This window comes from Drosophila albomicans, chromosome 3 (genome assembly GCF_009650485.2).
Source record: "Drosophila albomicans strain 15112-1751.03 chromosome 3, ASM965048v2, whole genome shotgun sequence".
Taxonomy (NCBI): domain Eukaryota; kingdom Metazoa; phylum Arthropoda; class Insecta; order Diptera; family Drosophilidae; genus Drosophila; species Drosophila albomicans.
The window spans coordinates 43,999,309-44,026,087 of record NC_047629.2 but is presented as its reverse complement, the minus strand read 5'-3'; the positions used below and the strand labels follow the sequence as shown (position 1 = coordinate 44,026,087).

Here is a 26,779-nt window from a genome sequence, read left to right as displayed (position 1 = left end):
AAATTAAAAGCAAATTAGGTGGAAAAATAAACAAAGAAAAACCAACCAAATATTTTGTTCAATTTTTTGATGTTGTATTTGTGTAATGCTATAAATAATTTAAAACAGAAGAAGAATAATATTAAAAGCAATCGATTTGTAAAATGTGAAGTATTTGCAAATTTTTAATGAAATTTTTTCTTACGCTTCATTTTGTTTTTGAATTAAAATTAAGCTTTACATGGTATTTTTGGTATAAATCTTTCGATAATTAAATTAAAAATTTTGACTTAAATTATATAACTAAAAATAATCTCTTCGCCGCATGTCCTACGTCTAATCAAAATAAGTACAAACTGATGTCAACATATACATAAGAACTACATAAATTTGCATTTTACATTTTTCATTCACTTTAATTACAAATAATAATAATAATAATGGTATTCAAAAAAATAAACACATAGAATGGGCAAAAAATAGTATTTCGAAATTAAGTAGCTTTAGTAGTATGTGTAAATGTGTGTGTGTGTGTATGTTTATGTACGAGTACTTAGGGATAATGTTTAATTTAAATATTTCATGAAGTACAAAATAAATTATAGTTAAGCTCTTTTAAAACATAGTTTGAAATGTACACAAAACTTATAGTGAATTATAGCGAATATACATATATATATATATGTATATAGATAGTAAGTATATGTAGATATAATATATGATATATACATGGTTTATTACAAGTTCTCAGCTACGTATACTCTATATGTATAGTAAGTATAAAGTATAGTATAGTATGTCTATGGTACAACAACAAAAGCGCAACAGTGTCAGTGTCAGGGTCAATCGGTATCTTACTTTCTTTTTATGATCTTTTCGTTATTGTTTTCGTTTTTGTTTTTGTTTTTGTTTTCTCGTTTACTTTCTTAACTTCTTTTGAATTTGTTGTCTCGCAATACAAAGTACAAAAATAAAATAAATTCAAATTTTGATTCAATTTCTTCATACACAAATTTCTGTCACCGTGCACAAAACGCCAAATAGAACGGGAAGTGTCAGTCTGCATCTGGTTAATCATTTCGTTTCAATTGAATTCTTTTCGTTTAATTTTTTTTTTATATATTTTTTTTTTGTAGTTGCAACAAATTTAAAAGCAACGTTCACACACTCGATGTGAACAGTGCTGTAAATTTTATGTGGTTTTTTGCTTTTTTGTTTTTTTTTTGTGTGTGGTGCAACAAATTGTATAATTTTTTAAACATAATACTAAAAAATTACAATTGTCGGCGTTGGAGTGCAGGGAGTACTTTTGTTTGCAGTTTTCTTTTTTTTGTTTGTTTGTTTGTTTAAATAAAAATTCTATGCATTAAAATAGTCATTAATTAAGGTATGTATTTGGCCGTAGATTGCAACAAAATATCTGTGAAGAGATTAAATCATAAATAAAAATTAAAATTAATTGGTTTTTCTTTGATAACTTTTTTGTGTTTTTTTTTTTATTGCCAACTAATTGCCCTAATACCATTTCCAAAAGGGAATTACAAGCAAAAAATAATGCACTCAATAGTACTTCATGCATGATAAATAACAATTTAAATTGATTGTTTTTGGGATAAAGCTATTGCTAAGCTTTGTTCTCTTTTGCGTTATAAACAAATCAAATTAAATAGAAAATTTAGGACTAAAATAGTGGAACAGAGTTAACCAAAAAAAATCGAGAGAAACAGTAAGAAAACGCAAGAGATTAGTCAACAAATAATTGAAATTAAAAAAAAAAAACAACCACCGATAAATAAATTAAGGAGCGTATGAAATTGTTGTTTGTTTGATTTGTTTTGAAAAGGGTTTTTTTTTTATGTTTTGGTTTGTCAAAATCTACAGCCAAAGTGTTAATAATGTTTCATAGAATAACAAGAAACTATGTAATAATAAAATGTATAATGTATAACTAAATTAATTGCAAAGAAATAATTATTATTGTTATTTAATGAAGTATTATTATTATTATTATTCGCATCGGGTTTCGTTTTTTGTATTTTGTCGGTCGATTTGTTTTTTTTTCTTTTCTTTTCATGTATTGCAAACTACAAAAATTGTTGATATAAATGTATAGAGATGTTTTATGGTATTTATCGAAAACAAAACAAAATTTTGGTTTTTTTATGTAGTGGTTGGTCAGTGCTTTTGTGTGGTGACTGTACTTTTGTGGCGACAGCTTTTGCTGCTAGGGTTGCCATCTGTTGCAAAAAAAGAATATCTAACTTAAGAGAGCCTCTGTTTTTATTGTTATTGTTACTGTTACTGTTATTGTTATCCATATGAGTGTAGGCTGTGCCAATTTGAATGCTTTGAATGCACATTCGACAAGTTATTCAGTATTTGGTAGGTGTCTGTAATGTAATGAGTGTGTTTAACGTGTGATCGTCTGAGTTTGAGTCTGTGAGTTGCTTAATAATTTTGTTTTGTTTTTCGTGTAAATGGAAAATCAAATTCTGTTTAACATTTACGATTTTTTTGTGTTTTTTGTTGTTTTTGTTTAATGAGAATTTCAATTAAAATAGATTCCTAAGTAAAAACTATTTAAAATAAACCTTCTATAGCACCATTTGTTTTTATTCGCATTTTAATATTTAATAGTTTTAATTTTCATTTAAATAGTACATATTTTTGTATGTATAATAATTACAAAAAAGAACAGTTGTTGTTGTTAGTTTTTAAGACTTTGCTTTGTTGCTTTTTGGAATGTGTTTTCTAATAAAAAAAAACTCAAGTTCACGGTATGACGGAGAAGGAGCTAGTCGGGGGATAACTTCTGAATCTTACAGTTGGTCATATTGTATATCGATTATTTAGTTTTATTTGTACTTTGTGTATATAGTAAGTATGTATGTATGTGTGTTTGTGTGTGTGTATTTGCTTTCAGTTATCAACTATATTTGGTTTATTTCAAGTTTAGGTATAGTATATAGTAGTAGGTATAGTATAGACAAATGACCGACCATTCTGGAATAATTGTTAATCTTTTGGGATACTCGTAGTTCTTGTGTACAGAGTTTCAGTTCTGTTTCTGTTTCTGTATTTGTTTTTGATTCGATTTGGATTTGGATTTCGTTTTTGCTAACGCTTTATATCGTTTCGTTATACGTATATCGCGTGACTCGATCTAAAACAATCGATGCTATAGAAGTGCCTATTTTAGCAGTAAAAACCTCCAATATACTGGTAGTCACAGTCGGGATTTTTGCTGTACATACTGTCTGACGAGTGGTTCTCGCAACGGACACCATAGTAATCCTCCGGGCAACTGAAAGAATCAAGATAAAAGAAAAACATACACTCAATTAGAATTTGTATAAAACACTTAAAACATCTTTTTCGCCAACAACCAAAAAAAAAAAAACATTAGGTACACATCCCACTGGCAAATGGCCATGAACTGGGGCTGCAGTGCACCCACAAACACAACACTTAAGTACAAACGGAATCAAAAACACAGAAGCAACAAATAATTAATAATACTGTTCTTTTTTTTCTCGCCGTTTTTTGCAAAGCGCAAGCATCGAAATCGAAATCGAATTGGAATTGGAAATGTGAAATGAAAAGTGCAAAAGAAAAGCGTCCAACAATGCCAGCACTTTAAATACCCTAGAAGTAATAGTGCACGTTCAGAAAAAAACCAAAAACTGAAAACGAATATACTAGATATTAACAACGAATATACCAAATTTAGTTTATTAGAGGACTAGTTTGCAGTATTGATATTGTAAGAGAAAATACCAAAAGTTGACTTTAAATATACTAGATATTAACAGTGATTATACCAAATTAAGTTTATAAAATAACTAGCTTGCAGTATTGATACTGTAAGTGAAAAAAGTTGGCTGAGCATATAGCGAATTTAGTTTATTAGAGAACTAGTTTTGCAGTATTAATCTTGTAAGTGAAAATACTAAAAGTTGGCTGAGAATATACTAGATATTAACAGTGAAATACCAAATTTACTTTATTAAAGAACTGGTAAGTGAAAATACTAAAAGTTGACTGCGAATACATTGGATATTAACAGGGATTATACCGAATTTTGTTTATTAGAGAACTAGTTTGCAGTATTAATCTTGTAAGTGAAAATACCAAAAGTTGACTGTGAATATACTAGATAATATATGTGAATATACTAAATTCAGTTTATTATTTGATTTTGTAAGGGAAAATTCCAAAGGTTAGCTGGGAATATACTAGATATAAACAGCGAATATACCGAATTTAGTTTATTAGAGAACTTGTTTGCAGTATTCATCTTGTAAGTGAAAATACCAAAAATTGGCTGCGAATATACTAGATATTAACAGTGAATATACTAAATTGCATTCATTAAAGAACTAGTAAGTGAAAATACTAAAAGTTGGCTGAGAATATACTAGATATTAACAGTGAAATACCAAATTTAGTTCATTAAAGAACTGGTAAGTGAAAATACTAAAAGTTGACTGCGAATACATTGGATATTAACAGGGATTATACTAAATTTAGTTTATTAGAAAACAACTTTGCAGTATTGATCTTGTAAGTGATCTTCTGCCACATTTTGAAGCTAAGACTGCGCATACCCTTCATTGGCTACAGGGTATGCAGTGAATACAATGCGCTTTTTTGGGATTGAATGGAATTGTACAAGTATTGGATTGGTTTACATATACGCGTCGATATATGCGTCGTGCATACACACAGTACGTGGATATTGTATAAAACGAGGCGTTGAAAGACATTATTCACATTGCACACACCCATGACTGTGTGTGTGTGCGAGTGCTCGAGAGTTCGTGGAGTTCTTCTCACTCTCTCTCGTCTCGGGATGTAATGTGATGCCAAAATATTACAACTTCTCTCTACTCTAGAGAGAGAGAGAGAGAGAGAGAATGTCAGAGACGGAGTCAGAGTTTTCTCAAGTGCTTGTCGCTCACTGATTGTTAGATGGTTAGTTTTTGGATTCTATTTCAGTGCATTCTCGGGTACTGACTGTCTTTATCAGCTGTCACCGGTTTTATCACAACACCAGCCACTTGAGTTTGAGTTTTTGTTCTTTCTGTGATTTTGATTTTGATTTCGATTTCGAGTTCGAGTTCAAGTTCAAGACATCCATGGGGCATAAACAAGCAAAGCAATCCTTTTGGGGTACTTACTTGCAATAGTACTGAGAGATATCCGGTATCAGCATGCAGGTGCCGTTGTGAAAGCAAACATTCTCCTCTTTACATGGATAGCCCCAGTTGCTCTGATCCGGCCGTGTGGCAACTGCAAAGAGAGCGATCGATAGCAAGAGAGAAACGAGAGAGAGGGAGAGAGAGAGAGAAGAAAAAATATATAAATAAATGTAATGAAATTGAAATTCATAATTTCATGTTTTTACAAGGTGTTGTAGGTGGCTTGAAACATATTTCTATGCTTCGATTGTCGCCTTCAAATGTGCCCATAAATTAGAAATGAATTGGGGCGCAAAACTTGACACAAGCACATCAAAGATGACAACAGAGATCGGATGAGATGTGATCAGTTGTTGATCTACTTTGGGGGAAGCGACTGAAGGTCTCTGTCTGGTCTTACCTGGATAGGCATTGATCATGATGCGGCGTTTGTCAATGTGTTTTTTGCTGACTTTGTTCTTGGCCCGGCATTCGTATTTGCCCGCATCGGAGGAACTGTTAAAGGAGCGCACAACCAGCTCGGCGCGTCTTCTACAATAAGTGAAAGAATTATTAGACATGCATATCTATCTAAATATATACTATATATGATACATGCATATGTATATACAATGTATATAAACAATACTTACTTGTGATGCTTGAATTGGTAAACATTGCGTTTGCGATTTATCGACTTGTCGTCCTTGAACCAGGTCACCTTTGGTGGCGGCCTGCCCTCCACCTTGCATATGATCCTCAGCTCCCTTCCGTTCTCGATCGTCGTGTTCGTCGGATTCGATGTGATCGACGTAATCGATGCGTTCTGTGCTGTAAAACGACAACAAACAAAAGCATTTCAAATTATGTCTGCGAAATTTTCCCTCTTTTTCCACTTGCATCTTTTCTAATTCTAATTAATTTTTTTCGTGTGCGATCATTGTTTATGCAAAATGTACATGAAAATTGTTTTCTTCCTCTCGGCGCCATAAACAAAATGATCGCACTAGAAATTATTGAAATTCTTTTAGTTTCCACCCCCTACTTTTGTCTTTTCTCTATTTTGATTTTGATTTTTTTTACGATCAACCTGACGCGACGCCTATTTCAACTTAATCGTAAGTTGTTTATAGACTCTGCTGATCGTTAAATTGCTATATGACATGACCTGATTTTCAAGGTCCAATCACATCGAACCAGCATATAATACTACTTGATATCTATGTATATATCTCTCAATCGAAAAGATACAGCATTTTGCAATTCCAGCTGAGAACTTTTTAAGGCGACTGTTGACAGATGAGTTTAATAAAACAACTTGTAGTTTCTCTATTCAAATTACACACTTGTTGATGATGGAGGTTTCCTTTATATGGGTTTCGTAATATCAGATCAAAGATTCTAGTTTTAAGTACTATATTTCTATAGAATTCTATAGAATTATATAGAATTTGAAGATCATATTTCGGGTTCTTGAATTTTATTATAACGAATATGAATAAAGTAGAAAAAATATTTATGAAAATTAATATATAAAATTTTAGGTTATATTTTGAGCTTTTAAATCTATTGAGAATTAATCGTAAGTTAATAAGTTATATTGAAACATTTTTAATAATTTTGAATTTTTTTTTTAATTTTATAACCTTTTATATTAAAGATCTATTGTAACATGTTTACAATTTAATTATGTAATATGAATGTAAATCATTTTATCATTGCATTTTTAAGGATCGTTTTAGGAAAGAGTTTTTAATAATTTTGAAAACTTCATGAATTTCATGACCTTACATATTAAAGATCTACTGCAAAAAGTATGAAACTTAATTCTGTAATTGGCAATAATAAAAGTAAATCATTTTATCATTGAACTCTTAGCGTTCTTCATCTACTTCATTTTTGTATTGTAATTAAACATTTATTTTCATCAACGAAATAACAAAAATTGAATTAAGTTTCAGCAAATTTTCGTGCAGATTTGCGAAATAATCTGTTTATGTTTTTTTCGCAGTTTGATTGATCAATGCGCGAGTTTAAATATAAATTAGTTCGATCGTTAAATTTTTATCATTGATCTCTTAAACGATCAGCTGAGACCGTTAAGCTGTCACGTACTTAGACCGCGATCAACTTAATTGATTTGTTTAGCACACAAATTTACATTTAAGTTGCCTAATTAAAGTCACCGTCGCATTTGCAATTGCAATTGAAATGTTTTTGCAGTTCGGGGCAATTACACATTAGCCAATCATTTGCGGGATGCTGCCAAAAAGTCTCCTTCGCCGCTGATTCATAAGTCTCGACAAAGAGAGCAACAGAGAGAGGGAGAAGGAGATGGAGAGAGAGAGAGAGGGAGGGAATTTGGCAATGAAACGCTTGTGGTCGATTGCCTCGCCACGCCCACAAGAAGCTTGTGAGTATCGACAACAGCAGCAGCAGCCGTAGGTTGCTTTAATTAGCCGGCATATCACGTGTCTGGGCCACAAGATTAGAGACTCAAGAGTCTGTTTTTCAGTGTTTGTGTTGCTTGCTTGTCGTGTGGGCGCAAGAGGTAGGTGGAGGCGGGACAGAGTGAGGGGAGTGAGGGGAGCGAACGGTGTGAGGGACGCATCACATGATAATTGACAATTGCGTGTGCTTGGTAATGAATGAATCACTCGAACCATGTGAAACAATTGGTCAACTTTCGCATAGACATAAATAATCGTATACTAAAAGTATACAGACACCTTCTATCTATATCTATTTGCTACTATTTGCTATTTTCAATTTTTTTTTCGTTTCTATTCTTGGGTGGGCGAGTTGCAGTTGCTGCAGAAACACACACACACACAAAAGTTGCATGCGAATTTTCTCATGATTATGCAATAGCTGTCATTACGCACGCAAGTTTTTCCAGCCACAAATAATAGTAATAATAATATTAATAGCAAAAGAAATATATTATTAATCTGTCTGTCTGGACTCGAGCTATTCATTTATGCCGCGAGTCGGCGATTTTTTGATGTGATTTAATGCTAAGCGAATGATAATTTATGCGACTCTCGCGTGGCCCAGCCGAAAGGAAAATGAATATGAATAGGAATATGAAACTATATATATATATATATATAGATGTAGTCGACAGTCGACAGACGGCAGTCAGCGAATATTTATACTATAAAAATTGTTATATATTAAAAGATAATTTATTGTTTATAATTTATGTTTCGGCCAAACAGCGACGGCCCATAAAACAGCATTTTAATTGTCCGCGTCACTTTCTCACGCTCCCAAATTGTTTCGCCGGTTTTGCCTTCTCTTCTCTCTCCCTCACTCCCTCACTCCCTCTCTCTTTCTCTCTCGCTCCTCGCAGCATTGTGGAGGAGCTTCACACAATGGGAAAGAAGAGAAGAAAAATCAAATGAAACGGCAACTCACAAGTTGCCATGGACAGAAGGCGATTAAGAATTGAAGGCAGCACGCAAACAAGTTGACAATTGTCATGCCCACAGCAACAACAAACGGGGTGACAACACTGTCCCCCCTCCCCTCTTCCTCCACCTCCTCTATCGCTTGCAGATCGGTAATTCGGTGGGGATCGGATCCCCAAAAAAATTAAAAGACAAAAAAAATTCAGCACGCAGTTGCTGCCGGTCGAAGCCTTTTCAAGTCGTTTTTTTTTGTATTTCTGCTTTGATTCACAATGAAATTCGAGGCATAATAATAAGATGAACATTTTATTTGCGTGTGTGCGTTATTTTATTTACTTTTTCTTCATTATTACAGTGTTTTTTTTTGCTCTTCTTCTTGTTGTTGTTGTTGCTGGGGATCTTTTTTTTATGATTTTTTAATGTTTGGCATATCATTTCATTTCGATTCATTGTTATTATGACTTAATTATGCGCTTAAAAAATGATTATCAAAACGCCTTGGCCATTGGTCTTTCAGCATGGACTTTGGCTAAAGGCATTTGCCATGATATTTGGGAGCGCTTTAAAAAAAACGTGGATAAAGACAGGGTGGGGAACCCCCAATTAAGAGAAAGATAAAGATATAGATAGAGCGAGTGAGAGAGAGATGAAGTAGATACCATTAAGTGGGAGGTAAAAGTGAGAAATACGTTTGACAATAAAATGCAACCTTTAAATTTTAAAATGTCTAATAAACTCATTAATATTTCTCCTCACATTATTTTGTTTGTTTAATATTTAATTACTTTCAAATATTAAAATGTTTATTTTATTAGTCGACATCACTTTAAAACAAAGTGAAAAAGTTTCTTGTATATAAGAATCACAAAGAGAGGCCCTTGCAAAATAATCAAATTTAATTAATTCCTCAAAAAATGATAACATTATATTTTTATGTTGGTACTAAAATCAACTCTTTATATAGTATATGTTATGTTATTTTTCGACTATGTAAGCTTCATAGTAAAAGGTTTGTATAAAAAATATGTTGACTCGTTAGGAAGAAATGTAAAAGAATCTTCGACATGTTTGTAAATATTAAAATGGATGCATTTTTAGACTACTAGAAAAGGGATCTACTTCTTTATTTTTATGAGAATAACAAGAATAGGCGCCTTAATAATATTCAGTACTAACTCATTGGTGAAAAAAAAATGAAATTATATTTATATTGGTACTAAATTTCTCTCTGTATATAAATTCAGTGTTACTATACATTTGTGAAAATTCAATAGTAAATAAAAAAAGGTGGAAAAGAATCTTCGATATGTTTGTTAATATTAAAATATATGTGTTTTTCGATCTTTGTCGTTAAGAAACGGGAGATAGGATCTACTACGTTTATTCTTTTCACATAAACGTTGTGTTATATTCCATTTAGTGAGGGTGAAAATTTCAAAGTAAAAAATAAAATAAGTATAAATATGTATAATACATAAAAGTGAAAAAGAATTTGCTTTTATCTATGAGAATCGCAAAGAGAGGCTCGTGCATAATATGCAATGTGAACTCATTGATCAAAAAATGATAAAAAAATTTTTTTTCATATTTCTAAAACTTTTGTTTTATTTTTGCGAAAATTTCAAAATAAAGAGAGAAATAAACTAACTCGATATATATTTGCATTTGCTATAATAAATTGCTTTCTGTTTAATCCTAAATCCTGCCTTGATAAACGCAGTGTGCAAATGGAAATTTGATACTCGTTGCGTTATTTTGTCAAGTGCTTCGATGGCAGAGCTCATTGGCCCCAACTGATGATGATGAAGATGGGGCCTAACACCAATTGCTGTCGCTGATTGTAGTTGTTGTTTGTTGTTTGTTGCTCTTGCCATTGTTGTTGTTGTGGTTGCTGCTGTAGTTGTTGATGTTGTGTGTGCGTCAACACTACGTCAAAGCCGCAGCTGCTGTCGCGCCGCGCTTCCGGAAAAGTCTGGCATAACAACTGCGACAACTACCACAAAACAACAACAACAACAACAACAGAAAGAAATATAAAGTACAAAAAGAAAAAAGAAAAGATTGACAAAAAGGCGAAAGAAAACACGGAGAGGAAACGCTGCCAAAGGCAGGAAAAGTGTCGTCGTTGGCTGCTGCCTGTCGCCGATTTTAGCACACTTTGGTCGCCCTCTCCCTCCACCTCCCCCGCAAAGGAGGCGAGGGAGGAGTCGAGGGCACGGTGGAGGGCACTAGCATTAAAATAACTTTTCATACGAGTATGAAATATATGTGTGTGTGTGTATTATAATTTTTCTTCGTTTTTGCAACTCATTTCTGAGCGCTTTTCCTTCGAGCGTGACGCCTCAATGATTCATGCAAATCCATCAAAAAAGACTAAATAAAAAGCAAAACAAACATGAACAGAACTGAGAGATAGAATGCAAGAGAGAGAGATAGAGTTAGAGGGGCGACAACATGTGGTTATGGCATCGAAGCGTTGCCAAAGCCAGAGCGAGAGAGAGAGAGATTGAGAACGGTTACGTTTATTAAGATTTTATTGAATTAATAAGCAAATTGCATGCGACACGCTGCTGGCGCCATCTGTCGTCCAAATTGCATGCAATTTGCATACACATTATTTTTGCGACTCAACAATTTCACATTCACATTGTTCTCCCTCAATGGGGGGTTCCCAATAACGAAAGCAACGCAGCAAAAATTACCAAAATGAGAATCGAAATTTGTTGTATTTTTTTTTTTGTTATTTTCCATTACAACTTTTTAGTTCACTTTTGTAAATGAATTTTGAACGTCGCCTCGTTTTGCGCTGAAAGACATTTTATTTTGGCAGTCTCTTGCTGTCCCTCTTCCGCATACACTCACACACATTCGCTGTCTCGCTTGCGTTCGTTTGACCCACATTCAACGACGACGACGACGACGATGAAGAAAAACTTCCGTTCGCTGTCGTGTTTGTTCTCCAACAAGATTTTACGCTGTTTTTCCAAAAATGAAATGTAGCCCCTGATCTCTTCATCTTTTCTTCTTCCCCATTTTCATTTTCATTTCGGTTTTTTTAGGGGGGGTTATTTATGATGTTGCAGCTCGCACGCTCGTTATTTATTTGATAATTTTTGATTCATTTTTATTGGCGCCCAGGCGACATTGTGTCACTTTCTCGATTGTATTTAAATAGAATTGAGCAAAAGTGATTTATTGGCATTGGCCATAAAAACGAACGAATGAACGAAACAAGCGAGTGACTGAGTGAGCGACTCTCGACTCTCGACTCTCAACATTATCTTATTTGCCCCCGATATCATTTACAATCGTGCGTAGCACGCGCCCCTCATAAAATACGTTAGGGGTGGGGGGGCGGGGGTTGAACTCCCAACGAAATGGAGGGGCCAGAAGTCGCCTCAACCTATCGCATTGAATATCATAATATTTGCATGCAGATAAGATTTATATGACTTTGCGCCTCTCTTTCACTCTTTCTTTCTCTCTAACATTACGCATACGCCAGGTAGGTGCAGCTTTAAAAATGTAAACACTTTTGACAATGGCACTCATCATTTTTATAGACGCTACCCATAGGGTAAAAGGGTATTAGCAGAAGGAGGCATCAACAGCCAAGACCATTTCCGTCTGTCTGTCTGTCCGTCCGTACGAACACCCAGATCTCAGAGACTATAAGAGATAGCGATATAATATTTTGCGACAGCATTTGTTATGTTTCTACGCAGATCAAGTTTGATTCAAATTTTTGCCACGCCCACTTTCAGTCCCGCAAATCGATAAAAATCGAATAACTATTACGCTAGTTTGTGAGTTTTGGTATATTTCGACAATCTGGTATATTATTCACTCTATGGTATATTTTAAGTGCTACTATATCAATATACCAAATATGGCATTCTGGTATGGTATATTTTATAATTTTACTGAATATTATTTGGTATATTTTTAAGAATAATGCCGCACTGTTTTACTTTCATTAAAAATGAGTAGTTTTTCGGTATATTATTTGGTATATTTTAGGAATAATACTGCACTTTTTTGTTTTTCATTAAAATTGGGTACTTGGTATCACACAGTCGAGCACACTCGACTGTAGCTTTCTTACTTGTTCTAATTATTGCACTTATCTAAATAGCAGAATAATAATTGTTATTATAATTATTATGCTGCCTTAATTTTAACGTTTACGTGCTTGGTTCGATGCCCTTTGGGCTTAGACGATTGCGCAGACGCGACAAATAAAATAGCAGCTACAATTGTTTGCGTTAGATTAGATTAGAAGCGCAAACTTTAATGCTACCGTAATTCTGGGAATTTGCAGATTTTACCAGCTAGCATTTGACTTCATTTATATGGTTGAGCAAGGTGCGAAAATGCAGAGCATTTTTCTTTGGGGTGAAAGTTGAGAAAAAAGCGAATTCTGTATGTGGAATCAAAGCAGCATCAACAAGCAAATTATGTTGTTCTAATGGCCAAGGCAAAAGAAAAAAGAAAAGAAAAACCGGAAAGCTGCAAAACAGACAGACAGACAGACAGATAAAGCAGGCAAATTGAGGCAAGTTCTCTAGTTGACTGTCTGTCTGTCTGCTCTGTTCGATGAACGTCAGACCTGGGCCTGTGCCTGTGCCTGGGCAAGCGCTGATGGCAGATGAATGGCCGGCACGTGTGGCCAAAATGTTCGCAATGAAAATGCCTTGAAGGCGCTGTGTTGTGCTGTGTGTGTGTGTTGGCAGCACACTAATAAAATAGCAAAACACTGACAACAACAACAACAGCAACATCGACATCGACAGCAACAACTTAATGTATGTATAATGATTGTGTCGTTGCGTTGCGTCTGTCGAACTGTTTTTTCCATGTTTGTTTGCCGCCGCATCCAGCGTTTGTTCGCTTATTTATTTATGTATTTTCCGTATACGTTGCGTATACGCAATGTGATTTCCTTTGAACGCGCGACTTTCACGTCTAGAGGTTGTCGTCATTTGTGGCACTGCAATAACAATAACAAATTGGCTACGCGATGCGATCGCGATTATTTAAACATCACAGGTAGCTTTAGCCTTAGCTTTAGCTTTAGCATCTAATCTGAGTTCGCTAAGATAAGCGCGATAGCAAACACACGCAATCTTTGCAGCAGCAGCATCTCTCTCCATCTCTTTTGCGTTGTGTTCGCTTTGAACTTCGTCTCGTTTTTTACGCCTGCCTCCCATATACACACACATATATATATATTCAACTATATATACAATATATAGCCTGGCAGACAGACGCTACATATATATTTTTATAACACTGCCTGCCCCGTTTAATTAAGTCAAGTGAGTGAGGATCGCTGCCCCATGCAACACACATCCATAGACACAGACGCAATGCCTCTCTAAATGCCAACAAATTCAGCGCAGCTGCTTCTCTTTCCCTCTTTCCCTCTTTCCCTCCTCCCTTTTCCCTTCCCTTTCCTTGCCACCTTCTGTTGCCCCTTTTTACGAGGCAGCTCTTGTATTTGTTTTGTTTATTTGATTTGATTTGCTTTCTTTGTTTGCAACCGCCGCCGACGAAGACGTCGCTCTATTTTTGCTGTGAGTTTGCAAATCTGTTCGCCCAGCTGCCCAGCTGAGCTAAGCGACCCAGAACAGCTTTTACCCAAAAAAAAAAAAAAATCAGCTACTATCTTATATAGTATTTCATTTAATGCTTTAGTCTATATACTAACTTCTTCGTCTTCGTCATCATCATCAGCGTCAGCATAAACAGCACGCTCTATGCGAACTTTTTCTAGCGGCTTTTTCACTTATCTTGTCGCATAGTTTCTCACGTTCTTCTCTGACTAATGCCCAAGCGCAATTGCTGCAGGTGGCTTATCAGCATCGCAGCTGCTTTGCTTGTGGTTGCTGCTGATAAGCATAAGCTTTGAATCTGTCTCTCTGACTTCTACATCGAGTTCATGCTCTGACCATGAATCATGCATCGTCGCATAGCTCAAACTGTTCGCATGCAACACACAGCACAACACACAGCAGAAACAGCAGCAACTGAAGCCACAATCCAACAAAAACTACAAATAATCATTCATAAGATTATTTTATCTTGTGTAAACAAAAATATTTTTGCATTTCTTGATAACTCGCTGACTACAATAAATAGTGCTTACTATCATCTCTTTGACAAACAAATAAAAGTATTGTTGCTTCTTAAACTGCTTAAAACTCGTATGATTCTTTACATTGAATGTTTAGCAGAAATAACATTTAATTTTAAATGAATTAGAAATTTAAATGATTATTCTAAAAAATGTTCAATAGCTTAAATAGAAAATTAGAAGCAGAATCCAATTTTAAATGAATAAGAAAAAGGTCAATTCAAACGTTGTTCTCGCGTATTGTAATGATTATTATAAATTCAAAATTTGGTAAGAATGAATAACATAAATTGAAAATTAATGAAAAAATAATAGCAAAATTAACAAAAACTTGAATATTTCCCGAATATTAATTTTTTAGATATCAAAACGTTGATCTCATAGATCTTGACGATTAATGTAAATAAAAATTTGTTAAGAATGAATAACATAAATAGAAATTGTCGAATTATAATTAGTAAAAGTTTGAAGAAATACAATACAAATAATTTTCTCTCATATTTTCTAATAGTTTGTGTTAGCTCAAAAAAAAAACTAAATAGCCTTTAAGAAAACAGAATTAAACAATTTCTTAATCCCTACTAAATACCTTTTAAACCAATCGAATTTAATACCACTTAAATCACTTAAGCAGCTGACAAACATGCGTGAAAATAAATTCCTGAGGAAATTCAATACACATTGAGAATATCTTTGAAGTATTTCCCAGAGTCAAAGACAATATTTTTTCGCACTTAAAAGTGTTGAAAACTAGAAAGCAAAATACTCAGCGAATTCCTTGAAATTTGAGCTAAATACTGGCAATAAATATTTATAACAAATATCAGCAAACATTTGACAGCTTAAAGCTGCATGTGATGCAATAAACACAAACGAAATTGATCACATAATATTTGTTTAATTAAGTAATTGAGCAGGGAGGAAGCACAATTCATATTTGTTTGTGTATAAGTTAATAATAAATTAATTTGTCAGATAAGTGCGACGTGTGAACACAGCTAAGGAGCTGAAAATTTGTTGCATAGTGTGTTATCAAAGTGATTGAAGCTGTGACGCTGGCGCTGCAGCAAGCAAACAAACAAACAAACAACAGGCGAACAGACGAACGGACGGAGGGACAAACAAACAAATAAACAAACAAAGCGGACAAACAGACAAACATGGAAAATTGATTTACAATTTATTGTTGTTTGCTGATAATAACACAAATTTTCCGTGACGTGTTTTTGGTTTTTGACGATGACGATGACGTCGCTTGCTCCCATAGTAGTTAAATTTACTGTTACTCTTTTATATTAGTATAATTATTGTTGTTGTTGTTTGGGACCACCTCTTGACTTGTTTTCTACAAAACTGTCAAAAAGTTATGCAAATATTTGGTGTCATTTTATGTAAATCCGAGAGTATTCTCTTCAAGAGATTCTCTCGTTCTCTAAAGCGATCTTTTATTCTCGTTATTTGCCTGTGGTTGTTCTTCTTTTTGTTGTTGTTGTTGGCTCTGTGTTGGGGGCGTGTGAATGACAACAATGCGGCAGTGATAATGCCGATAAGAGCCGAAACCAAAATGCTGACTGACTCTGTGCTGTTGTTTGTTCGATTTGCGGCGAGGGATGCACAAAAATACAATTGATGTAGTACATCAAATTTTGGATTTTTAAAATGAAAAATTAAATGAAAATTGAGCTTAAATATATTGAAATTTGAACTTAAAAGTTCTGAAGAATCAAATAAAATTAAGCCCAAATATTTTAAAGAATTAAGCATATATATAGTGAAGAAAAACAATATTGAAGACATCTTACATATTCTGAAGAATAAAAACTAAAAATTGAGCTCAAATATTCTGAAGAATACTTTAGTTTAAATATATTGAAGAATATGAAGGGAAAATTTAAAAAAAAAATGTACAAAAGAAAATTCAGCTTAATATGCTGAAGAATAGCAAAATTTAACTTAAATATTCATGTAAAAGAAAATTAAACAAAATATTCTGAAGAATACATCACGAAAATTCTGTCTAAAATATTCTGAAGAATTAAAATATTAACTTATCATGAAATATTCTAAATAAAACAAAAGGTTCATTCTTATAGGTAAAATATGCTTTAACATTCATTATTATTATTATTTTTTCTTTCTCTTTCTTTCTGTTTTTTCTCTAATTCTTTAGATTATTAAGACTAATAAATTCCTGTTTGTTTTTATTTGGAATATTTGTTGGTAATTATTTTTGTTTTGAGTCTTTTAGTAAATAATTGTTAAAGCGATATTCTCAAACGCCAAATCTAATAGTTAAATGTTCAATATAATTCGTATTATAAAAAAGCAATTACTATAATTTTTCTATTTCTATAGGTGAGCTATTAATTAAGTTTTAAATTTTTATTTTTAAATTATTAATTATTAAATTTTGTTTTAAATTTTATCTTCATATTATTAAATATACATTTTGCAACATTTTATTTACATTCAAATTAATTTAATTCTCTCTAAGATACATTTATATCTTTTTGTGATTCTGCTTCATCAGCTGCTGCAGCCCTGTCAGATAACGGCATCTAACTACGTCACCAGCACACAATATGTTTTTTTGAATACATGAATACACTCAGGCATTCAAATACACTCTCACACACACTCATAGACACAGATATAGAGACGCACTTGTTGCTCTGGCGACAGCGTGTGAAAATCTACACAAATGCATTGACATTTTTTTTTTTGGTGTTATGCTTTTATTTCTATTTTCTCTACTAAAATTTAAATAAACATACATTGAGAAGAAAAGAGAGAGATAGAGAGTAAAAGAGTGAGATAGAAAGAGAGAAAGAGACAGAACTAGATAGATTGAGAGAGAAAGAGTGATAGAGTAGATGTAGATTTGTCCAAGGCCACGAGTCAGGAGCCATGTGTTTGCATTTGCATCTCGTTTTCGAAGCTTATCTCATTTCATTTGACTCTCGTTGTTTGTTATGAGTTTGGGAAGATTGTAGCAAAAGTAGTTGCAACTGCAACTGGCTGTGGCTGCCACAATTTAAATGTCTGCGGCGTCTGCTCTGCTCATCAGCGCTGCTGCTGTCTTTTTTTTTGTTTTGTTGTTGCTGTTGTCATTGTTGTTGTTGTTGTTGTGGCTGGCTGGCGCACAAAGCGCCTGATTGCTGATAGCCATCAGCAGCAGCAGCAGCATCAGCAGCCAGTCGCTGCGGCAGCAGAGCAGCAACATGGACAACGATTGCAATTGTTTGGCAATGACAGAGCGCACCTCCCAGACGACGGCCGGTAAAGCAAACAAGCCATAATTAAGTTGCACTCGAAATCGTTGAGGCAACTGGTTGTTGTTGTTGTTGTCGATGTGTGTGCCCCACGTTCCACCTAAGTCGCTCACTAAGTCAGTGAGTCAGTCTTTCCCTCTCTTTCCCTCCTTGGCTCGCTTTGTCGATGATCTTAATTCCATTTAAATCGATCAATTTCCACTGACGACATTATTTTTGCATGCCCAGCCCAGAGTGCAACAGCAACCACAACCAACAGCCAACAACCAACAGCGACAGTCAACAGTCCAGAGTCCACAGACAATCGTCTTGTCTCGTCTCGTCTCGCGTCTCTTCTTGGCCGGTTTTGAGTCAGCGCAGCTCTTTGGTTACGTGGGTGAGCTGCCAACAAGTGGAATGACTAAGCGCTCTCCAAAGTCGCTGTGCTCTTGGTCTTGATCTGGGGTCTCTGTTGCCTCTCGTTGTTGACTGTTGACTGGCAGCCTGACTGCGCTTATCGCCCAGTTGTAGATCGCGACGCGCCCTTTTTGTCAGTATTTGCTCTAAAAATAGCCACACAAGGCTGTTAACTTAGCCAAGATCATCATCAACAGTAACAGCAGGCAACAACTTCGTTATGATGATCATCTTAATTATGATGATGATCGTCAACAGCATAATCAACAGTTTATAATCTAGAGCAGAGCAAGAAAGACAGAGAGAGAGAGAGAGAGAGACGAAAGTAATGCGAAATCTAAACTTAACCCAATTTGCGGGCCGCATAAGGAAAATGAGCACATTACAAGAAACAAGCGCTGTTTTGTTGGCACAGTTGCAAAGAAAAGTCTGTGAAGAAGAGAGAGAGGGAGAGCCAGAGAGAGAGAGGGAGAGCGACATCCTTTTGGTTGTGGTAAAAGCTTCTCGCTTTTGTTCTTAATCAGCGTGGGAAAATCACAACACAAGCAACCACAAACAGCAACCACAAACAGCAAACAGCTGTGTGTGACCTTCAAGTGGTGCAGTTCACACCCACAGCTGAGGTAAAACTAAAAAGAAAAGCACCGCTAGGTGGCGCTGCAACTTTAAACTGCAGCTGCAGCACCTGGCAGCTATAAAATTTGGTGCATGTTCGCTGATTGAACACAAATGATACGGAAGTCGGTCGAAGCTTGGAGTTGCTGCTGCTGCTTCGAGCTGCTGGCTGCTAGTTGCTGGCTGCACTCAAGCGCAATGAGTAAAATTCTCACGCTTGGCCACTTGGATTACCCGCCAGATTACATGAAACGCGCCTACACAACAGCAGCAGCAACCAGCAACCACAACTAGCAACTAGCAACCACACAACAACAGCGCATAAATCAGCTGCTGCTGCTGCTGAGACAGAGAGTTAGAGTTGGAGTTAGAGACTGAGACAGAGACAGCGACAGCGACAGAGACAGAGATGGGGACAGCGCTTGGATGGCTGGAAAAAGCCGCCAGTTGTACGCATGCCAAAAGCGGCTTAAATGTCCAAAGTGGGCAACAACAACAACAACTCGAGTCGATTGCTTTGTGGAAAATGTGAAAATGTGCAGTCAGTGAAAAGTCAGCTGGCCAAGTTCTGCTATGGGAAACTATTCCGGCCAACAACGTTTTGCTTGGCGGCCACCAAAATTAATCATACGCCCCATTAAACGAATGACGTAACCAAAAAGTGTGTTGGCCTTTTTTTTCTTCTTTTTTTTTTTCTTTTGCATGATTCGTGCGCTTTTCCAATAAATTTGCAGCGCACTCATCGCCTATGTTATCTTCTAGGCTGAATATTTTTATCCCTCGCTCTCACAGTCGACAATGCGTTGACTTCTTGGAAATTTTCGGGCGCAAAAATACATTTCTTTGACACGCCACATAAAATGTTCTCAACACTGCTTTAAAAGCTGGAAATTGTAGCAGACAGATGGCCACAAAAAAAAAAAAGAATTGGCACTTACATTGAGAAAATGAAAAGAAAACAATTGCGTGAAAAGTCTGTGAACAATTTTCGCCTTTGCACTTTTTAATTCACTTGCGCTTATTTATTATTATTTATTCCTTAATGCATCCGTTTCATTTCATTCCATTCCGTTGCGTTGCGTTTCATTCCGTTTCGTTTCGTCTTTTAAGCCCATTTATTGTTTACTCTTTGCCTGCCCGTTGAAATGTTTATCGGGCCATATACAATACAGATATATATTCACAAAAATATATTCACATATTTATTCATACTTTCAGCTTGGCATTTTTACTGTGTTGCTCTGGCTCTGACGGTTTTCTGTTGCTATTGTTGTTATCTTGTAATATTTATACCCATATTTTGGGTGAGAATTGCGCACTAAACTGTTGTAAAAATAATCGTAAATATAATCGCTTCTATCTACTTGTTTTTGTTTATTATTCAGCTGAATTTCTGAAGAAATTGTTATTAGCAAATCATCTGCTTAAGAGGGAAAGATTACTAATGATTCGATAAATGTATATTGGATGAGAGTTGTTCTAAAAATATCAATTAAATTGCAAATTGAATAAATTTTCAAACTAAATAAAAATATACTTTAAAAAGCTTTATAATAAACCATCAATTATTTCATAAGGAATACTTAAACATATTTTATATATACCCAATCCTTTGCTTAATTGAAAAAGTTTACTAATGATTCGATAAATGTATATTCGATGAGAGTTGTTCTAAAAATATCAATTAAATTGCAAATTGAATAAACCTTAAAGGCTTTATATATATCAACAATTATTTCATAAGGAATACTTAAACATATTTTATGTATACCTAATCATCTTATTAACAGATTAAATGATAAAATAAATATATAAATACTTTAAATCTATTTTCGAATTGACTTTAAATAAATCAGAAAATAAATAAAATGTTTTAAAAGCAATATGAAAGTTTTGACATAATCTGAGCTTTAGTAAACTCAAACTTTTCAGCAGTTTTATTTTTCAGTTTAGCTAGCAAGAAGCATTAAGGAATAAATTACGTATACGCAATGTTTGCAGCAGCTTAACACTTGCATTTAGTCTGATAAACTTTAAGTCAAACTAAAGCAAACTCTTGCTTGAAAAAATATATAAACCAACTATTCTTGGCACTATTTTCTTCCCAAAAATAAATTGTTTCTTAGTCATTCTTATCGGTGTGTAAATTTTGGCAATACAAAAAAACTTTGACATTTTGATCTGTTATCTATTTGTGGTGAGTGTTTCGCTTGTTGAACAACATCCGAAATGTTTTTTGGTGGATTTTTCCAGGAATTGACGCTGTGCATCAGCGTTATTCCCAATAACCAAGAGCAATTTCCCCAATATTTTTTTTTTTTGGCACTTCCCGTTCGATGATCGAGTCAATTTGTCATCCAATCGTTATGTTTTTCACTGACTTCCATTAGCTATCTGCTGCTTCTTCTTGCCACATGGGAGTGTGCGGGTCGCACATTAACGATGTGTTGAAAATGTGATTCCCCAAGAGCGATAAGTATAAATTCAAATTGGCTCAAATTCACAGTTAAGTCTGAAACATCGAAACGCGTTTCGCTTGATTGCACTCTTCAAATTTTCGAATTCGGCAACTCTCCCTAATACTAAAGAAAAAACCAATTGCCACACCCACTGACAGAACAATGTTGCCACCGAAATTGCACAACAACAACAACAACAGCAGATGTATTTTGTTTAAACAACTTGTGGAACGGTTCGTCAATCAACTGTTGTATGTGTGTTTTTCCCATTGCGAAAAATCGGTGCCATCAATAAGCGTGAGCAGAGTTGCCACCCCCACTGCCTGGGCAAAATAAATAAATAAAGTGCCAAACTACAGATTACAACATTTGTGATGTTTATTAATACGAAATTAAGTAGCCAACGTTAACAGCAACATCAGCAGCAGCCAACAAACAACAAAAGCACATCAAGGTGTTTGCTTTGGGTGGCCCACAAACATTGAAGGGGCAGGCATGGGTTAAGAGAGCGGTAGAGGGGAAAGACCTCAAGTAGCGCTTTCATCTTTTTGTAATTAGGTGCGCGCAGAGACTGATAGATAGCTCGTGGGATAGATACAGATTGGATTTTGAATAGCCAGCTACACAACAAACACATATACACATATACATACAAATACATAGAGTATAAGTTTATGCATATATGGGGCAGCGCGTTGGAAAGATGAAAATTAAAACAGCAGCCCATCAAATGTTTACATATTGCAATGCTGCCTTTGCTACACTTGCAAGCGAGCATAACAAGTTGCCGATGCAGTTTGCGCTGCAAATCGTTATCGATAAACGATCAACCAACTGTGTGCAAGTGTTAACAGCAAGCGCTGTTAACCAGCTGTTATGTTAAAGTCCCATGTTAAACGACAGTTTATTTGTTTGCGTTTAAAAAGAAAAATCATGAATTAAAACTACCGAATTTATGACTATAAAACTTGCTATTAAAAAGAAAAGTATTCAGCAACGTTAATTGCGTCCGAGCTATTTATTAATACCTAATCAAGAGTCAGTTGCTGCGCTGTTATCAATGAGTGCTGTTAAGAAAAGGTTAGGTTAAGAACATTTGACTTGCATGCAGCTAAAACGAAAATCATGAATTAAAACTAGCAAATTTTTGACTTTGTAAGTTGCTAATGAAAATAAAAATATTCAGCTATATTAATTGCATTCGAGATGATTATTAATAACTGACAATCAGTTTTTGATGCTATTAATAAGGTTCTGTTAAGAACAACTTTTGACTTTTATGCATTAACAAGAAAATTATGAATTAAAACTATCAAATTTTGAACTGCACAAGTTCCTTAAATAAAGCAAAGTAATATGGCTATAATAGTTGTTATTTGTTTTGATGTTTAACGCTTTGAAAGTGTATTGAAACTTCGTTTCGTTTTGCGTTTGAAGATTTTAAACGCCAGACGTTGAACAAACAGCTGTCGATACGCACGCACACACACACACTTCGATTGCTGCTACTTTTTGTGGTTCAGTTGTTGGATTTCATTGCGGCCGCGCCGGCGGGGGCGTTTATAATTAATTGTAATTGTCGTTGAAAGATTAATTTGGTTGCGCTTCAATGGCGCTTCATTGTCGGCCATTGCGCGGTTGGGGAAATCAATTTTATATCGCTTTTTGTTCAGACTCTGCTGCGGCTGTTTCTTATATCTCGTTTTGGGGTTTTTATTTTCTCCACTGTGGCCGCAACACACTCACTCACACACACACACACACACGCACACACATAAATGTATATTTTATGCTGCGAAAAGTGCAATCAAGTGGTTAGTTTTGTATGCCTGGGAGAGGCAAAGGCAGGCGGCAGGGAGGGGCTAACCTAGGGGCAATCTTCAAAGGGGCAAACGGCGATGACGGCGGCAAGCCAAAGAGGGGGGAACAAAGAAGGAGGCATGGCAGGGGATGGCGGCGCGCGCCGTCTATGTCGGCCCATTGAAATGGAGCATAAAAATTGTGGCTATAAATAAGACCCTGTAGGAACTGTTTAGTTTCTCTCTCTCTCTATGTGTGTGTATGTGTGTGGAGACTAGAGGCCTTTATTTTTTCAAATCAAATTCAAAGTTGTTGCTGCCGAAACATTTCCGCAGATCAAAGTCACAGCTTGACAATTTCTATGGAAAGAGAATCGGGCACCAGCTGGCAGCAACAACAACAACAACATCTGCTGGTCGCTGCTTGCTAATTGCTTTTATATCAATATCAATGCCGTAACCTGATAACAGCCACAGTAACAACAACAAATTATGTGCCTTTTCAACACCTTTAATGGCTTGGGGGCATCTTTGGCACAATCTTCAAACTGATAATTATCAACAGAAGCAGCAGCAGCAACTGTTGCACCAACTGATTGATATGCAAAAAAAAAAGCAGAGCAAAAGTCAGCTCATCTGCTTCTTCTTCTTCTGCTACTGCCCGCAGCGCATAAGGTGGCGGCCTCTAGCGTTCGTTTTTTGCGCAATCAACAGCGGCGGCGCCGACTGCGAAGCAAAAGGCACACGAAAAAAAAGCCCTTTGATCTCTTCACTGTATTTTCTTTTGCTGTAGTTTTAATTTTGGCCAACAAACATGGCGCCACATGCCGTTGTTGTTTTCGTTGTTGTTGTTATTATTACTGCAGCTCTAATTAGGCGCACACTTTAAATAGGGGCAGCTCTAGTCGCTGTTGTTGTTGTGGGGTGCCTTTCTCTCCCCCTCTTCATCGCTGTGTTTGTCAGCTCATCGCTCGCTCATCGTCGCGACGACGGCGTTTTTAAAAATAAATTGCACATAAATTTATGAAACATGAAAGATTTCAAATAAATATTTCGTCATTTTGTCAAAGGGCGAAAGACTCGCAAAGACGCAGGCACAGAAGATTTTCCATTTTAAATTAATTAGTTTTTGAGTTGAGATCAGAACAATGCATGAACAAGTAGAATACGAAATTCCCCATAAACAAATTGCGTTTTAAAGCTGCCAAAAATGTTGATAGCTAAATATTTAGTTAGTCCCGGCGAACGCAGCAGGAAGCGCCATAAACAAATACAAAAACACACCGAGAGAGCAACAACTACTTGTAGTTATAGCAACAATAACAACAACAACTAATTGCCAATGACATATAAACAATCGCTTGGCAACATTTACAGCAACAAGTTGCTTGCACAGCCGTTTTGGCCAAGTGCAACCAGCAACCAGGCAACCAGGCAGCAGGCAACAAAAGTTGGCTCGATTGTCTGGCCAGACAGTCTAGCTGTTGTTGCTGTTGCTGCTGCTGTGGCAAAGCTGGCAATCATCATCATTAGCCACGGCCATTTTTGGGTAAATAGTGCAACCCTCTTTGCATAATAATGTGGACAAGGTGCGCATTTGGTGAAAAGCGCGCAACATGCAACATTTTTGTGTCTAAATAAAGATGCGATGTCGTCCAACGACAACAACAATCGCAACTGCAACAACAACCATAACAATAACAACTTTTGGTAGCAGCAACAGCCTCAGCAGCAAAGTTGCAGCCTGTTTGGCTAGCAAACCCGGTAGTTGTTGCCACTTCACAGTCGATGGCAAGTGTTTTGCTAGCAAATCGATTAAGGAGGCTAGCGAGTAAAATACTCTTAATAATAATAATAAGACAAATTCTTCAGTTCCTTAAAACAAAGCTACTAGTACGTAAAATACATTTAATAATAATAATAATACAAGCTTGCGAAGTAAAAATACTTCAAAAAATAATAATCAAAAAAATCTTCATTCCTTTAGATCAAAACAACATTTGAATTAATTTTAAAACCCCAGAAATTATATCAGCAAACTAAGTAAAGTAGTTCAAATAAATCATTTACAACTTTTAGAAATTATATGTAAAACTCATGAAATATACAAAGCAAGAAAAGTTCTTTTACATTACGAATTCTTCATTTCTTTAAATCAATGAAAAAGTAAAATACTCTTAATAATAATAGTAATAAGACAAATAAAAAATGCTCTAAAAAATACTAAGAAAAAATCTTAATGTTTTTAAATCATAAAAACATAAGAAGTCATTAAAAAATAAAACAGAAAATATATCAGCAAAGTAGTAAAATAGTATTCAATCAAGAAGTTTATTAATAAAAATAATCTTCATGATAATATAACATTTTTAAAACGTTTAATCAAAGAAACTAGTTAATATAATAATTTTAAAAAGAATACGATGGTAAGTGAAATACTCACATAAACAATAAGACGAATTCTTCATTTCTAAAATACAGGTAATAATAATTATAATCAGAACTATTTTTTCCATCAATCTCATAACCTTCAGAAATCATTTCAATAACCCAGGAAATATATCTGCACTTTAAGCATTTATTGCAGTTTAAAGTATACAATCTTTAATCAAGTTGTTGTCTAAATTTTGGTTTGATTTATTATCAGAAGTGTAGACTATAATTTGACTAAGCACAAAAGATCATAATAAATTGATGATACATCGATCCGCCGAAGAAATAAAACATATACTAGTTGCTAAAAACTATATCTAAATATAATGATCAATTAGGAAAGTATTTCAAAAATTAAAATAAATTGAATTGAATAAAATTATATAATAGTTGCCATTAATAACTAACAAAACCAAGAAGCAAAGAAATAAAATCAAAATAAGTACACAAAGACCTTTAAAAAGTGCTCAATAATTGTTTAGTTGCGACTGTGTCGTATTTTAATCAAATATTATCAATTACAAGAAACTGATAGCGCAATCATTTTATGACCATTATTATAGTGTTTATATTCTAGTTAATTTATTAAAGTGTTTGTTCTTAAATAAATAATAAATAAATTTAACATGTGAATACCCAACCAATAGATTGGCCATTAAATGATTTGTTAGCGACTAACGCGACTGGGCACATTACGCATACGCACCGTAAACACACATACAGTGATAGTAAATACGTCATGGGCGTAAAGTTCGTTACTTGATTTTCTGGGAATAACTAAAGTTATCTAAGTAATACACGCCGATAAGTAATGCCAACACAAAAGCGTATCACGAGATCATTTCAGCACCCACTTTAAACTCTCTCTCTCGCTCTCTCTCTTTCTCTGTATAGATCTGTCTCTTTCTGCTTTTGGGTCGTTCGCTTGTCACGCTGCCTCATTTGCAGTCACGTCAGAGGCGACAGGCGTCAGACGCCGAGCAATGGCCCCCAGAAAAATCCGAAATGAAACGAAACGAAAAATCAGAAAGGCAAACGCAAAGGCAAAACGCAAACGCAAACTTTGGCGTCACATTTTGGGCCAGAAACTGTCATAG

General features: G+C 35.0%; 1 protein-coding gene across 4 annotated transcripts in view; it reads right to left on the bottom strand.

Moving 5' to 3' along the window:
• The window catches only part of LOC117569646 (protein vein), a 44,194-nt gene that overhangs the window by 307 nt on the left and 17,108 nt on the right, over nt 1-26,779 (bottom strand). Inside the window, exons 2-6 of one of the 4 annotated variants that reach the window (XM_034250888.2) lie at nt 5,813-5,990; nt 5,581-5,711; nt 5,160-5,271; nt 3,189-3,283; nt 145-1,399 (exon numbers count right to left, since the gene is read on the bottom strand). In XM_034250888.2, the coding sequence (XP_034106779.1) occupies nt 1,362-1,399; nt 3,189-3,283; nt 5,160-5,271; nt 5,581-5,711; nt 5,813-5,990 (554 nt within the window). In that variant the 3' untranslated portion in view covers nt 145-1,361. Of the gene's footprint in view, nt 1-144; nt 1,400-3,188; nt 3,284-5,159; nt 5,272-5,580; nt 5,712-5,812; nt 5,991-26,779 lie in introns of those variants that run through there. The other 3 variants (XM_034250891.2, XM_034250887.2, XM_034250890.2) reach the window with 3 other exon arrangements.